At 41.6% G+C, this 16,515-nt stretch overlaps 2 protein-coding genes across 3 annotated transcripts; both read right to left on the bottom strand.

The window, feature by feature from the left end:
* Positions 1-2,755: 2,755 nt before the first annotated feature.
* Positions 2,756-5,758, bottom strand: LOC104436030. 2 transcript variants are annotated; one of them, XM_010048766.3, is made up of 4 exons: positions 4,845-5,755; positions 3,932-4,002; positions 3,363-3,840; positions 2,756-3,262 (listed from the first exon to the last, which is right to left on the bottom strand). In XM_010048766.3, the coding sequence occupies exons 1-4, from the start codon at positions 4,959-4,961 to the stop codon at positions 3,068-3,070; spliced, it is 861 nt and encodes a 286-aa protein (XP_010047068.2). In that variant the 5' UTR covers positions 4,962-5,755; the 3' UTR covers positions 2,756-3,067. The 2 variants fall into 2 exon arrangements, with proteins under 2 accessions (XP_010047068.2, XP_039157879.1); XM_039301945.1 differs by lacking the exon at positions 3,932-4,002 and having other exon boundaries at positions 4,845-5,758.
* Positions 5,759-7,705: 1,947 nt separating this feature from the next.
* LOC104436031 (serine carboxypeptidase 24) lies at positions 7,706-14,084 on the bottom strand. Its single transcript, XM_010048767.3, has 8 exons — positions 13,626-14,084; positions 10,770-10,877; positions 10,547-10,642; positions 10,369-10,461; positions 10,155-10,240; positions 9,653-10,044; positions 9,461-9,556; positions 7,706-8,175 (listed from the first exon to the last, which is right to left on the bottom strand). Exons 1-8 carry the CDS (start codon positions 13,888-13,890, stop codon positions 7,926-7,928), a joined length of 1,386 nt encoding a protein of 461 aa, XP_010047069.2. The 5' UTR covers positions 13,891-14,084; the 3' UTR covers positions 7,706-7,925.
* Positions 14,085-16,515: the final 2,431 nt, after the last annotated feature.

Consider the following 16,515-nt stretch of genomic DNA (forward strand, 5'->3'; position numbering starts at 1 on the left):
GATTTTGAGGGGGGGTGGCTCCTCGGCCGCCAAGAATGACCATGGGCATGGGGTTAAGGCTCTCCAGGCATGTGAGTGAAGCAGTGACAACAATGAGAAGATCTACCTGAAAAAGAAATTAAACAAGAGGAAAGACAAAAACGTTGAGCATTGATGTGTCCAAAGTGGTCTCTACCTTAAAAGATGCATAGTAAAAAATTATAGTGGTTGATGCATCAGCATGTATTTACTGATTTCTTTGCAATCCCTTGAATAAATAAGGGTGATCGATGCATTGACATGTACTTAGTGATTCTTACTTCACACCAGTACCTTTTTTGGAGTCAGACATAAAACCTAATTATCTAATGTTTCTTGTTCGGATGCAATGTAAGTAGGAAAGCATACTCTTGATAGTTTTCCCTTTTGTCCGCTCATGTTATGCGGAAAATGAAACAGATATGAAACATATATCTAAGTATTTTATGGTTATCTATGCTAGTGAAGCTGCTCAGTCTATAGGAGTTTGCAGCTTCCTTTCCTATCGCACAATCCCTGAAGAAAAGAACAGCAGAAAAAGATGAGAATCAAGAACAATTAATTTGTATATGTACAGGTAAAGCTGGCTCCTACTAATGATTTTGTATGATGTCCTAACCCAGTTCAAGCCCAACGTGACAAATCCTGAGCTCTGCTGCTACGATTTAGATGTCCGTCGTTGAAACTTTCTTCCAATTAGCACAGAACGAGATGGTGGGCTTGAGAGTCTCGACCAAAATAAAAGCTTGAGAGGTCGACAAAGTCTCTGATAAATTGTCATCCTGAATTCCGGATTCAGCAACAGACTTGAAGACGTACTTGGCTAACGTTCTAGGAATTTGTTGATGCTAGGGAGTTGGACGACGGCGTGGGGTGGTAGGGGTGATCGGTTCCTGAGCGGTGGGACCTGTTTCTAAGTGGGTAAATGGAGCCGATAGTTCCCCAATCATTTTCCCTTTTTCCCCCTACTCAAGACAGCTTTGGAACTCACCATCGCATCGATCACGAGCACCCCATGATGTCAGAGCGGAGGGCATCGCAACTTGGGTTTCCGACAGCAGGCCTTCCCCCGCTCCCCTCCGCCGCCTCCTCGGGAGCTCGGTCAGACGATAAGTTGGCTGATGAATGAAGATTGGATTCCAAAAAATTTGGAAAGAGAACAACATACACATCAAAGATTGAGTGGATGAAGGCCAAATATGGGGAAGAAATCAACGGGATTTGCCCATTACTCAGCAGTATGGAAAGAATATTCAATATGCGCAATTAACGCTCGGTCGGCCAAATTTAACCGTTCGGAGTGGAAGGTGCAGCGAAGAGTAAAGCAAAGGCAGATTTGGTGACTGCAAATCACGCCAAACACAGAGGCTAAAATCTTGGAATCCGAGTGCGTAAAGAGAACTTTTTGCATATTAGAGAAAAAGGAAAATCCTCGCAATCAAAGAAAACTTTACGGATCCAAACTTTCCACGAGAGGAAGGTTAATATTCTGATCTCGACATCTTCTCTAAGTAATATGATGATCACTCCTTCCATACATCATCAGCACCTTCATTAAAAGTAATAATAAAAAAATTAATAATCAGTTCAAGTGATTTTTGAGTGGGAGGCTCCACCTCTGTAATCAGATTGAAATTCACTGGTTCCAATTTTAAGAACCAGAAATCAGATTGGTGACCCCGGAACCGTCCAGAACTGGCCAATCCGGTCTGTTCCGGGCAGTTCCTTTGGCTCATCCTAGAGATGGAGCACTCTCATCAGCCCGTACTGGCCATGATTTCTCCCCTCGACGACAAACTCCCCCTTCCTCCGCTTCGGTTAATGAAATCTCGTGGATTCTGTCGTCTCAAAGGCTATAGAATTCAGCGCTCTTTACTCTGCCGCTTATCAATAAGCATGAGCTGGGAGCACTCATCAGCATCTAAGTGCGAAGCCGTGCGCGCGCGACCCTGCTGAAATTGATTAGGCCCTCCGTGGCTATCTTCTGTGCCATGAGTTGGAGCAGTTCCTCAGGAATATTTATCCCATCGTTCGCCATGACACGAAGCATCGGACGTTTGATTGAGCAGTCGCATTACACATTCAAACCCGCTCTGACTTAATAATACGACAAACGAGGAAAAAGATAGGACTGACAATGACCGACCAACATAGGATTTCTTCCTCAAGATGGTCGAAAACCATATACAAGAAGCCACCGAAAGTTACCGATTGGGGAGATCCCCTTTTGAACTTGGGGCATCACATTTAGACATTGCAGAAAATGATTCAACTTCGTCTCTTGATGAATTTTCTTTCTTTAATAAAAAGGCCAAGTTTGAGTGGAGGAATTGTTACTACTTCATGCCACTTGAAGAGAAGATATGGCGAACATGGCGAGGCATCAGCGAATTTGGCAAAAGACTCGGGAGATGCTATTTGTCCAATTCCTACTGTACTCGACAACGGAACAACACCAAGCAAAATTCTCTGGCGGGCCAAGACGAGTGTACAACTTTGCATGAACCATTCTCCATTCTAACTTGCGATTTCCAACTACAATGACTTCATGCTAATCAAATTATACTGAACCGAAAAGTTGATACAATCAGCTGGAAACAAAGATCCATAGATATGAACATGCAAGAGCAATGTTCCTGAGAATAGATATGTCACATGATTTATCTTGTTCCCACAAGAGTCATAGTATACCGATTAACGCATGCGCAGTTATGGTCCGGTAAAGAGAATTCTCATATTATGTTCCTAAAGCCATTGATGCAAGATTGCAGGGTCAAATGACTCACCACATGCAGCGATTCAAGGAGTAGAAGATTGTGCAGTGACTTTTCACTGTCCTCATGGAAACTGATATAGGTTCAGTATATATAGGTTTTTCGTTTACCTTGCTACTTGATTCTATACCTAATATGTAAGGCAACTATGTGACTGCATAACCTGATTGTTGTAGACAAAAAAGGAGGCAAAAGTGAAAATAAAGGCACATATGGGGTTATTTGCAAGCCCTGGCAAACAACAATCCCAGCTCGGCAAATATGTAAATGTAACCTCAAACTCTTAAAGCCACCTGATCTTGCCACGAGATCTTCCTCTTCCCTACCTTGCTAAGCCCATTCACAGTATTCTTACTCCTAAAACTCGATAATTTCACATCATTATTGAGCTCCTCACCTTCCCCTGTGCCTAAACTTCTATTTACTTCTTCAGCTCTTGGCTGCTGATCATTGATCTGCAACTCCTCTGTCTGCAACAAAAGGTGGCCATCAATGATCTACTACCATACATACAGCCGACACAGATATAAAAGATAAGAAAAAAACTCATTCTAGTAAAAGATTGATTACCGAAATCTGGTTTAAATCAAAGACGGGAGTGGGGTTTCTCTTGGTAACTTCTCTTCCCGCACGAAGCCTCTCCCTATGATGCATATCAAAAGCTGGGGTGGGAGCCACTTCCCGCGCACTACCAATCAAATCCCTCTCGTTCAAGTCCAAACTTCGTGCAGAGTTGTGGAACGCAGCTTCCCTCCCAACAATGGTTCTCTCCTCTTTCGCATTTAAAAGTGGCAGGGGATTTTGCAAGGCTGCTTTCCTTCCATTCTTGACTTTCCCCCTTTTCTTTAGATCAAGAGCTGAAGCAGATTTTCCTTGAGCAGACCCCTTTGGTGCTGTATTCCTAGCCTTTGTGAGGTTATCACTTTTTATTTCTATATTTTTACGTTTCGCTCGTCTAAGTGGCTGTTGTGGCTGTTGTGGCTGTTGCGGCTGTTGTGGAGATGAGAGCTGGTTCTCCATTAAGTACTTGCATCGTCGCCTTAAGAATCTGTCGATAAAAATCACAAATAGCTCATGCTTCTAATCCACTTGACGACAATTAATGTATGCCCAAGGGCCAAGGATGTAAGAAACCATACTGGACTTCATCTAACAGTGTAAATTTGTGCTGTTTCAGCATCTCCATCTTCTTTTTCATGGCATTTGTTTCCTATAAAACAAGTATTGGCATGAGCCCATATATGCAACAGAATCGAGGACTTGCAGAAATAGTACTTAAGTTACAGCAGAAGACAGGGCAAACCTACAATGAGTAAACAGTCTCGTAACTTAAAATATATTAAAATCACTATAAACCGCAGATGGTCCGCTCACGAAGCTGACTAATATCATCCTTGAATCAAATCAAGCACATGATTTTCATCTTACACGCTCGATATGCAAAAGAAAACCTTCAAGATATCTAATTTTTCTTCCTTTTCTCAGACTGCCAGACCAGAATTAAACCACTGAAAGAAAAGAGGATGCTGCAAAAATTTTGAGGGATTAAATTCCTCGGGCGTAGGCAAAATTTTAAAAAGATAAGAAAAAAAAAAACTCTAGCAGCCAGAAAAATCTACGACCCCTTAGTCCATTAAGCCATCTCTCTCCTCTACTAGTCTCCCAGCAAACCAGAAAAAGTTCTCAGAAAGCAATTGATAAAACTCAAAATTAAGTTCAACAGAAAGGAAATTCACAAGGTACGTTTATTCTCCACAAAAGGGGAAATTTTTAATCATCCTGCAGCTAAAAATAAGGCAAACAAACACAACCATGAGAAGCCACGAATCATACACCGATCCAAAACCATCCATTCCAATTAACCAAACTTGCAATCACCATCTCAGGTATATATCAGAAGATCAGCAACGAAACAACTACGGAACAGGGCATACTAGATAATTATCAATGGAAACATGAAGAAAACCTAGATCCATGCCAAACCAATACAGAAATGACATAAACTGAGCAAAACGCGTAATTTCAACGAAAACCCCCATGGAAATTTTTTACCTTTTCCAGATCTTGGTAGTCCTGCATGAGACTCTGGTGCTTGTACCTGATTCTTGGATCTTCAGGAGCGACATATGGAGAAGACTCCATAACAGCCAACCCTTTCATCTTCTTCATCTTAGGTCAAGAACAGAGGCAACAAAAGGCAACAAACAGAGTCGAAAAGGGAGGCCCGGAGAGATGGGTGCGATTGAAATAATGAAGGAGAGAGAGGGACAGAGGGTAGGAGGACAAAACAATAAAGAGGGAGAGAAACAGGAAAGAGAGAGAGGAAGGGAAGGGGAAAATGAGAAGGTTCTCGCCTTCCCTGTTTTCTCTGTGAAAACTCTGACCAGGACAAGAAACCCAATAAAGCCCACATAATTCGGTTGTGTGGAAAAAGAAAGAGATGGGGGAGAAAAATAAAAATGCGTATTTCTTTTGAGGGGGAGAGAGAGCTGAGGTTGAGACAGTAGTGATGAAGATGGGATTTTTTGGGGGGTTGCAGAAGGGCATTTGTGACCCAACATTGTTTTTATTGGAGAGGGAGGTGGGTTTGGTTGGAGGACATCTGAAGGCACCTATCTTCTCTTTCTTCTTTGCTTCTCTCTCTCCCCAAATTTCCTTTGCTTTCTTTTTTGTTTTACCTTGCAGCTACATAAGTTTTGGTCCAGCTGAGCTGGGCCATTGAAGAAAAGAGAAGGGTTTGGGAAAGTTGGGGCGGTTGACTCTTCTTTCTCTGTTTTCTATTTTGTTTAGGGATGATATGAAAGCTTTGTTTGGTGTATGGAGCTTCTATGTTTCTTCTTCCATGTTGGGTGTATGCGACTTTGCATTTAATTTTTTTCAGAGAGAGAGAGAGAGAGAGAGTTTGCAGAGAGGGACAGGCACAGAAAGGAGAGGCAGAAAAAGGCAGGGAGAGAGATAAAAATGGGGGGGTTGCCGGTTTTCTCTGCTGATGTGCTGTTGCAGCTGTTATTACACCTCATTTCTAGGACTTAGAGCTCTCATGGGTCATGCTCGTGTGGGGATTCCTTTTTCATTTTTTTCCCCAAGGAAAAGGAAAATTCCAAGAGAAAAGAGAGGAAATGATAAAGATGCTTCCTTTGCTTGCTTTTGTCAGTTTTACATTATTATAACTCCCCCACCAGCAAAGGTCAATTTCGCGTGAATTCACCATTTTGTCCCTAATAGTTTCTCTTTGGGCTCAAAGATGCTTCGACTAGCAGTAGCCCCCATGGAACACCTAATTTGGAGCTTCAGCTCAAGCCAGCTCCAAATGAAAAAGGAAATTTCTTTCTATATTTTTTTGTCATGTGATTATGAACCGCTTGAGCTGAGCTGCGATAGAAAAGATGCTCAGAACTTTGGGCTTTTCATCTTCTGATCGTTTGACCTCAATATTCTCATCCCTCACCTGAATCAGAAGCCTAATTTTTGTGGCTGTGGATGGGGGTTTTCCTTTCGAGCACAGTACTGCAACATGTACAATGTTTTGCACAGTTGGAACATGAATGAAGCTTATCCCTTTTTTACCTTTTTGGGTCGAATGAAGGTTATGGTTACTTTTCTGCTTTTTCAATGAAGGTTTATGGTTGAAAAAGCAGTGTCCCACAAAACTAGCTAGCCCTTAAATCTAGCTAAGTCGTGGATGACTTATGCCAAAAGAAAAAGTGGAACCGGAAGACATGGAGGCTTGGGTAATGACGACTATTTGGAAAAAGGAAACGACACTTTATGCATTTCGTAGTAGATAAAGCATTCTCGCAACAATTAAGCCTGAAATAGTGAGAATAAGCATGATACATTTAGGCTAGGTCTCACCTATATGTCTTGTGTTACAATCCAATTTGTTATCAATGTGGAAGACAAAATCAATTAGCATTATTAAGTTAAACGATGCATTTTGACTCTCATTTATTTTGTGAACTGCGACCTGCAATATTTTTCCCCGGAGAAGGTGATAGGCAAGTAGAAGATCGAGGGATTTCCCGGAAATAGACATTTAGTTGAGAGCCAAAGGCCTGCATTTTCAACTTTTGGTTTCTCTTAGAGAACACTAGTATGACAGGCTCTTGATTGTTTTGCTTGCCAAACACTCATGGTAGAGAGAGAGAGGGAGAGAGAGAGAGCTTCCTCTTCATTCTTATACAGTGCACTTGTGGTCCTGTGTCCGAAGACGACTCTAGCTTTAAATTACCATTCACGGCAGAAAAATGACAAAGTTTGAAGTACTAACTTTCAAACCAGCGCAGTGACGGACTGAAGCAATGAGCCTTCTTCTCTTGCTGGCTTTCTCTAGTTGAGTCTCCATCTAGTCTACTGAGATAGACATGCTTCTGTTTAGATCTGTCGCGGTATCATTCATAGACCGATCTTATGCCTGGAAAATTAACGGAAACATCTGCATGCATCTTAATCACTAGGTTGATATAATTTTGACAGTGCCTCACGTGATTTGGTCCACCATCCAAACATTCCTTGTGTAGCCTGTACTTAGCTCATCTTAGATCTGGGTCTGTCATATAAAATGTCATACCAGATCTCTCTATTGAAGGCTATAATGTTGCCATAGCTTTGGTAACATTTTGACTCCATAGTTGAGAAGTTCTTGCGTTTTCTTTCTCATTCCAGCATATCGTAGAGCACTTCAAATGAGAAATAATGCTACCCTTAGCTTTCATGATAAACTAGCTGAGAGTGATCAAAACTACCAACAGGAATATCAAGCTAATCAAGATCAAAATTTTGAGGAGAGAAGGAAGGACATGATGAACAAAGAATAGAGAACAACCTTATGTGCAATTACCATTTCTCGAAGAATTACATTCCCCTTGCATTGAATTGATATTTGACACCCTGCTTTTACGATGTTACCAGAATTTCAGTAGAGTTCCTCCTTCAAATTCAGACACTTTCATCCATACAATCAAAAGAAACTAATGTAAATGAATCATTTGCTTCCCTAGCTTTTACTTGCTTTGTCCCCCATTATTATTTTGTATGCGACAAGTTGTTTGGATTGCTCCACCAACTCCCATCAAAGCTAACAAATAATCCAATCCCTATCTTGCCTTTATTTTCAACACACAGCAAACCGTGTCAAGACTTTGGCAGTTCTTTTCCCGCCAAGAATGATTTGAAAAGAATGAAGGCCCTCTTGGGTTGGAACAGAGGCACTTCGTGCCCAGCTCCTCTCACTGTCGCAAAAGTTAGCCCATCATATACCTCAGTCCATCCTCCAACCTGATTGCCAGAATACCATGGGTACCATCGAGTTTTAATGGTGAGATTCAGATGGTGGAGGGCGAATCTGGTGGCTGTCACTGGAACCACCGAATCTGTGTCGCCGCTGCCCAGTTTTAAAAAAATGGTCACTCAGCAAGGAGTTAATTTTCAAGAATGTGTACTGGTAATATCATTTTGGTGTTGCTTCACAGTATCATATTTTACAGATGACACATAAGTGATTAGGTAAATATGCAATGAAAATCGGGTGACATGAATGCAAGGTGAGAAAATGCAAACCGGTGCAGAAGCTGAAGAAATCTATCAGATAAATGCCTGTGATTGGAAGATTATGTTGAAACACCCAACCCGAAGTTCAGAACAATCAAGAACCCTCTAAAGACTGTTATCTGTCCAGTCAGCCCCTGCTGGTCCAAAACTCCTCCAAAGATCATTTTAAGAGACTGTTACTAGTCCAATCAAGACAGCCGAATTCTGATATTGACCTTTCCACAATAGCCTCATTTTTTTGCTCCTGGTTGATTTCAAGACTCAATATCAGGAGGCAGGTTCACTATTTCCACAAGCCACCCGTGAATGCTCAATCCAGTCACTTTTTTTCTGCAAGGACCAGGAAGGAGAAGAGGGCTCCTGAACATCGTTGTCTATCAAAAGAACTCCTGGATGGTGCTCATCTTAATTCCTTCCGGGAAGTTTTTGGAGGGGCTCAGGAATATTAACATGGACTCCTATTTGATGCACATACCCTGTGGTAGTCTATGATTCAAAGAGGGAAGAAAGACGCGTGAAGAAAAAGTTCTCTTTTCCTAAAGCTGAAATAAAATGTTCTAAAGAACACAGGTAGTGAAAAGCTATGCAAGGGATTGGTGGTGGCAAGGACTAGGGCTTGTGGGTGATTGATACCAAGTATGAGTCCCTCTGCCCTCCATCTTACAATATCCTTGACTTACATGGAGGCTAGTCTGTGGGATCGGGCTCAGGAAAAAGAAAAGAAAAACAAAAAAAAACACTCATTCTCCTAAGAAACTGGAAGGATCTGTGGTGAAATCAGTAAGTACGACAGAGGTGAAAAGTCACTGGTTGTTGGGAGTCGGTAAAGACAGATATAGATGAGTTTTCTTTTCTATAAATCTTGTCCCAGTCTCATAGCATGATGAATGACTGGTCAAAATCGCGGCTTTAGCTGGAGGTCAAAATAGCTCTTGTCATTGTCTAACAAGCGAAATCGGAAAACTGTAGCAGGCTTAATTGTTGGGGGGCCCGTACAATGAATTAGACACCGCGTAACGCCAAAATACATCGCAGCAGCAACAGCTGTCAATTGCATACGGAATGCAATAAACATGTTTGAAGTCCCTGAAGTTAGAAGACGAGGGGAATCAATTTACCTGAACACCCAGATCCTGAGTCCAGTTGCAATTAACTCCTTGTACGTTGGTAGCATTGAATTTTGAGAATCCTTCCAATTCTTGATCAGAACGTCACTGCTCAGCACACGATACAAGCAACATAAAAACTCTGATATTTTCTTAAGAAAACGGAAGAGAAATAGACTGAGCAAGTCGGATTGAATAGATAACCTGCAAGCAGTCCACTTATAAGGAATCCCAGTAACGTTTGCGTGCAAGGCCTTTTGCACATCGGGCCGGTTATAATACTTCTCGGCGTAGTTCTCTGTACAGGGGTCGTAACCCGAGATGCGCCGTCGCAGGAGAGTGTTCTTGACCCTGATAGTGCCATTGGTTGAGGACAGGCAAGAGGGTGTGTAGATGCTGTACGCATCGATGTTGCCCAACTCATAATTCGTGGCATAGTTCACAGCATCATCGCATTGGTTGGAGGAGTTGTCGGATGTGAAGTTGCAGTTGTTGAGGATTGATTTGTAGGTGGCATCTGAGATCAGGGAGTGGGTCCACCAATATGCAACTGTTCCTAAGCTGTCATAGTAGTTATCGGTCACTGCATTTCCCACCTGCATTGCATTACGCACGCATGTCCAAATTAGAGACAGGATTCCGAGAAAATGATGCCATTACAAATTGTGGAAATAGATTCGAGATTTTGGAGTCAACTGGAACTCACAATGAATCCTTTGAGATTAATGATGGGATTAGAATGTCGTTTGTTGTAGTCATGAATCGCCTTTGCTAACTGGGGAACGTAATGCCCTGAGCGCGAATCCAACCGAAGAGGAAGCAAACATTAAACTGTCATGTCAGTCACGTTTTCAGTCGAAATGGGGAATTATGCTGTAAGGAAATGTGAGACTCGCTGCAGGCAGAAATCGGTTAATTACCCGCGTAGCTCTCCCCCGAAATGTAAAAATCACGATGTTGGTACTGAGGGAATCTGGACATCCATCTTGTTAGAAAAACGAGAGCATCAGCAGCTGCGTCACAAGAATTGGCGAATCTTAATTAGTCTCCAATGTTTAGAGCTAATAATGAAGATTATTAAAACACTTATATGATCACCTGTTCGATTGTCCCCAGAATCTTTGAGATTTGAGCTGGTATTTGTGTAGGAGAAACCAACTCCAGCTGGGGATTCAAGAAAGAGAAGATTTGCCTCTGCAGATCATGTTACGATATCATTTTTAGTGTTGCCATGCCAAACATAATTCTCGTACCCTTTTCCTTGGCCTAACTTCTATGTCATTGGAAAGAAAAGGTCTCAAATTCCCAAGCGTTTAGATACCTGTATTCCACGAGTACTTGTTCATGTAGAGGGACGAACCCGTCTTGTTGACCCGGAACGGCCCGATTTCCTCGGACGCTCCGTATGCGACAGATGAGCAACCTGGTCCTGCAATCTCAGATCATAAGGAGAACGGAAGGCCCGTTCACCCGTGAACTTCCAGGAGACAAATCGAATCAAACCAATCATAGTGCAGAATCCATGTGGCACCACATAAGTTTACCAACGTCTAACGTAACGTGCGTAATCTAAATCAATGTTAGATCTTTGCTTTCTTTTTTCTTCTTTTCAATCAAGGGTCGATGGAAAGTTGAGGTCATTCCCTACACACGGAGCAATCGTGAGCGTGCCACCACCATATTAGGAAGTTGAGATGTCAAACCTCCGATGCTTTTCACGGGACTAATGATGAACGGGGACCAGCTTGGGCATGCACTACTGCTACTGCATGCACCAGCCGCCCAAGGTGGTCCGATTCTTATAGTGGAGCAGAAACTATGGACCTTGGTGGGTCTCTCTGCCTGGTGAATAAAGGTGAATTGTTGCAGCTCGATCGGTCAGTCAGGTCCCAACATACATGTGCGGAAGCTTTCGAGCTACGGTGGTCAAACCAGTCCCCGTTTCACACCGTGAGGCTGAAAATCCGGGAAGGGACTGCAAGCTCCAGTGCCAAAACCTTTAATGCGCCAATTTAGGCTTCGATGCTATCAGCTGTCTCTACGGTTCTACATCTAGGTTTGGTCGTTGTTCGATGCATAGAAAAGAGAGGTTAGGTCCGGTCAACCCGTTTGGATTTCTTACTAAGGACCCACCAAAAATATTATGTTAAAGAGACAAAAGAAAGAAATAGCCCCCGGTACACAAAAACTAATGAATTTAGTAGTATAACACAATGCACCACTCCTAGAATACAATTCTACATGTTTCTTGAAGTAAAATATAGCCATTTCGTGACAGTGATGAGAGACAAATTGGGTTGATATAATCGGTAAATCGAGGGAGCCCTACTAGATTCACGGTCCATGAAGTCATTGCTTATCTAAATGCAACCATAAGCAGCCAAGAATGGCTCCCAACTTTATGCAAGCTAATTGATTACTTTAATCAATGTTACATAATCATAATCCATAACTTTTGAAACAATTTCCAAGGCAATGCGTTGACAGAAAGAGCACAGCCCCTGCATAGAGATGAGCTCCAACACGGGCGATATAATTAATCAGAAGCTTGTCGCTAGTTCACGTCAAGATCCCCTTCCGGCGAAATTTGGAGACGCCCTCAGCCGTCACGAACCGAATTCAAAAACCATACAGTAAAAATCAACTGCCATAAATGATTCGGGACCGACCACGACGGCTTCCCCCAGTAGTTTTAGCCTAAAAAAGAACGCCTCTAAGTTTGAATACGACGACTACGGAAAAACATCAAGACCCATCCCTTTCAGGATCAACCGCATTCAATGTCCGCCCATCTTCGTTAATGTCAATCTGCCATGCAACACCTACCAAAGCTTATACAAACCCAATTTCCGGAACGTATTTTATTTCTCTATGGAACTGTCGGCTTCTGCTATCTAAGGACAAGGACAATGACATTTTGTTTTGGCTTAAAAACTCATTTAGCAGCCTCTTTTATTCTCTTCAACCATTTTGAAAAATGCATTTTAATCTTTGAGGGGGCCCCATGTCCAACCTGGCCATCATTTGCTCCGAATGCGCATGCCTTTTGGAGGTACAGAAACGTTGGGTATCATCCATTGGAAGCGACAACTTGGGAAAATCTTTTACATGGCATGGTCACCCAGACACTGTGAAAAGGTGGGGTTTTTCCTTTCCTCCTACTTCTTCTTTTTTCCTCTTTTGAAGGTTGTTTTCGATTTGAGTTTTTTTTGGTTCATATGATGTCTGCTTCTTCCTTACAACCGATAGCTCTCGAGAAAGGGACGAAAAAACTTTCGGGCAGGCTTTTCGTTAGCTTTTGGGGGAATAAACATCAGTCGTGGAAGGAATAAACCCTAAAAAGATAGACAGTGAGTGGTCACGAGGACCCCTGTGGGTTCTCCTATTGTTCTCTCTTTGATTTTCTACTTCTTGGGCCTTGGCAAATTTCTTTTCTTTTATCAATGTTACTTACTTACCCTGCTTTTTATACATATGAGGACGCATGTGGTTCTTGCTTTCCCTGATGGAGACAAGATCATCAGATTTTCGTAGCTTCTTTTATCGTTGTACCGATGGGTGATTCTTTCTTACAGTGGAGGGGTAAGGAAGCAAAAGATTGCATGCGTAGTGAAACGAAAAGCTTACGTGGGCCTATGTTTCTTGGGGCCCTTATGTGAAGAACGCGGTAATAACTATACCTTTTTGTTGTAAAGTTGGTAACTTTCTAAGCTAAAAAAGGCAAAATATAATACGCAAGGTAGAGAGAGAGAGAGAGAGAGAGAGAGAGAGGCAGGAACGTGAGGGTGGTGACACGTGCTGAGGATGAGGCGGTACAGTTGGGATGAACTGTGAATAGGGTTGCATATTTATGGAGGGGATCGACCATAGCTGTCTGCTTATGTTCAATGTCACGTTGGAGTAATCAAAATCCTTTCACAAAACCAAAAAGATAAAGCAAGACATTAAAAGTACATGGATGGAGACCACTGAATTTTTCTTGGAAACTGGAATCCGGACAAAAAGAGGAGGAGGGTGCTACAGTGAATTTTTTGGTATGATTGTGCTCGTATTCAGCAGAGCAGGAATTCATTGCTTTGACTCGCGAAAGAACATTTGAGATTAGAAGCTACGGTTCGGGTTCATTAGCGAACACAAAACACCAAGATCAATTGCTATGTATGGCGAAAGAACTGACCTCCATTGAGCCAGAGAAGGAGCGGCTTCTTCTCGGGAGACGAGGTGGCCTCGGTCAACCAATAGAACAGAGCCCGACCCTCTTGCTTGTTCACCGTGACGTACCCGGAGAATTGGGAGAATGCCACCGGGGGCTGACCCGGGAGCGCTGAGACCCTGTCCGTCTCTTGCTCTCTTGGCAATGCAGCGGCAAGTGTGAAGATAACGACCGGTGAGGATAAGAGAAGAGACAAAAAGAGGAGGAGGGCTGTGCTTTGGACTGCCATTGCAGCCTCACGAGAGAGAGAGAGAGAGAGAGAGACAGAGAGAGAGATGCTGCTTTCTTTCTCAGTTCTCAGAGGGAGAGTACATAGAAGGGAAGAGAAATTGTCTGCTTGTGCCTTTTTGGAAGGTTTATATTAGAATCGGGGAGAGAGAGAGATGGGGGAAGATATTGATGGCTCAATAATAGGAGTGGTATCGTTGGAGTGCAAGTAGAGGGAGGGCTTGGGGAGGGGGCGCTTTTAATGAGTTGCTGAGTTGCTACACTTCTCTGCAATTTGGGCACAGCTTGGTCCTACCCAACCCCAATTCAGACCTCAGTCCTGTTGCTTTCTTAGCCATCCCCCATAACCGCATATCAAATAAATGAAGAAATATTTTTTAAAACTAATGAGTTACGCGGTAAACAAAATCGATCACGGTAAATTAATTATTTGAAAACTTTGGGTATTTTGTAGGGTTCAGTGTGGTCTAGACAATGCCTCCACTACACACAACTCCCTCTCTCTCTCTCTCTCTCTTTACTTGATGATTATTTCGATAATATTTAGAAGGTTAGGCTTGAGGATAAGAGGTCGGCATTGACTTGATGACATTTAAGCGTTGAAGTCTGGAGCTTAGTATATATAATATTGGAATAGTTATGCAAAGTGATTGGAAGATTGGGCACTGTACTATTGAATAATTCCACTTGTGGTTGTGTAACATCGTAATTCATGAACATATATGGATGTCGTCAATGTAGTTTCTATTTTTTTTTTCTGGCCAGACACGAATGCAACTCACTCTCTCTCTCTCTCTCTCTCTCTCTTTCTCGTACAAAATTTGTGATGACTTGACTCCCTTCACAAGGCTAGAATCGAAACAAAAATGTGACTCACGCAGCATATGCTCGATATGGATTTTTCCTAACACTTGCTTGTCAATCGAATCAAACAGGTCATGACAAACAAGATGCTAGTCTGCTTTTGACATTTCTCAACCGTAGCTCAAGGGCACCACCACCACGCAACACTTATGGTGTCTTTCAGTGTACATAGGCCGCGCACCTGTATAACTTCGCATGAGCAAAATCCCTTCTGTATCTATTACCTGGAATGACTCGAATAAACTGAGGACTTCAATCATTCTCTTTAAATAAACTCATCTCTCTCTCTCTCTCTCTCTCTCTCTCTCTCTCTCTCTCTCTATGCATATTCTTTCTCCTGACTAAACGGGCGTGCACGCTGTGCCAGCCAATAAAATACATAAGTCATGAGCCAACCGTGCATGCATGAACTTCATTGATATGAGAGAGAGAGGGAGGGAGGTATGAACATGTGGGTGTAATGGATGATTACGGAACGAGGGAAGGTTTTCCTCCTATCTGAAACCAGCTACCAAAGTAGGTAAATTCATTTTAAATGTGGGTTTTTCTTTTTTCTTTTTTTTTTCCTTTTCTTCTGGTGAATTCTCTATCGAATCACTCTGAATATGATTGAGTGACAGATGGATTGATTAAGAGAGATTAGAGAAGCTTGATGTTTTACTTACTAATTTGACTTCTCTCACTGAAGGTCTAAGTTGCAGAGATGCTTTTTTTTTTTCTTTCCTGAATTTGGTGGCCCTTGAATGTTTTATTATATTTTTTGTTAGGTGAGGGAAAAAGAGGTTCATAAATAGATGCGATGTTGCTGGTCCTGTGATCTCCACCAGCCTCGGTGTGATCTTGATTCCGCGAATAAATGAGACAAAAGTGAAGTTAGAACCTACTAAAAATGGGATCCTCATGTATCGACGCAAAGTCCCTTTTGCTTCTCTTTTTATACTACGTTTAGTTATCTAAGTTTTTAGTAATGATAAGACTAGCTGGGATAAAATATGAAATATAGGAATTTTACGATATCATATCCATTATTTGGTAAATTGTAGTACGGATTTTTTCATATCCTATCATATCTATTGTTGGATATGAATAACATGATACGATCGAATGGGATATGATATAAAATGTAGAGTATTTTGCTATATCATATCTATTATTTGGTCAATTGCAATACGGATAATTATATATTCTACCATATTCATTATTTAGTATAAACGGTACATTGATGGAAATTAACCTATAAATATACAATTGAAAATGATAAGAAATTACATCTTAAATGGAAAATGAACTCATTGTAGCATTTCAAAGTAACAAATATGACTATGTCAAGAAATGTAAACAAGATACAATGACATTAATGAGGTAGATGAGTGAGAATACCAAATTTAGTAAAAGAGAGAAATTGTGGTTATCTACCTTTGCAATTCCAAAAAGTACTGATTGGTTCACCACTTTTTGAAAACTTCAACATGAATCATAAAACTACAAAAAAGGGGTTTTGACTTTTTTGCCACTTTCGTGGACTTTTGACTTGAACCAAAGAGCTATGGAGGAATCTTGAAGCTTCAACATGAATCAGAGATACGAAGGAGAAGGATATGAATAGAATTAGGAAGATCCGTTTCAAGTTTGAATTTGTTCATATAAAATCAGGGTTTTTACACTTCATTTTTATTTACTTATTTTTAATTATTTTCCCTCTGTTTTATTTCTTTTTGATTCCCTTCCATCATTCCTTAATAAAAAATTATTAAATAATAAA

The sequence above is a fragment of the Eucalyptus grandis genome, chromosome 1 (genome assembly GCF_016545825.1).
Source record: "Eucalyptus grandis isolate ANBG69807.140 chromosome 1, ASM1654582v1, whole genome shotgun sequence".
In the NCBI taxonomy this organism is placed as follows: Eukaryota; Viridiplantae; Streptophyta; class Magnoliopsida; order Myrtales; family Myrtaceae; genus Eucalyptus; species Eucalyptus grandis.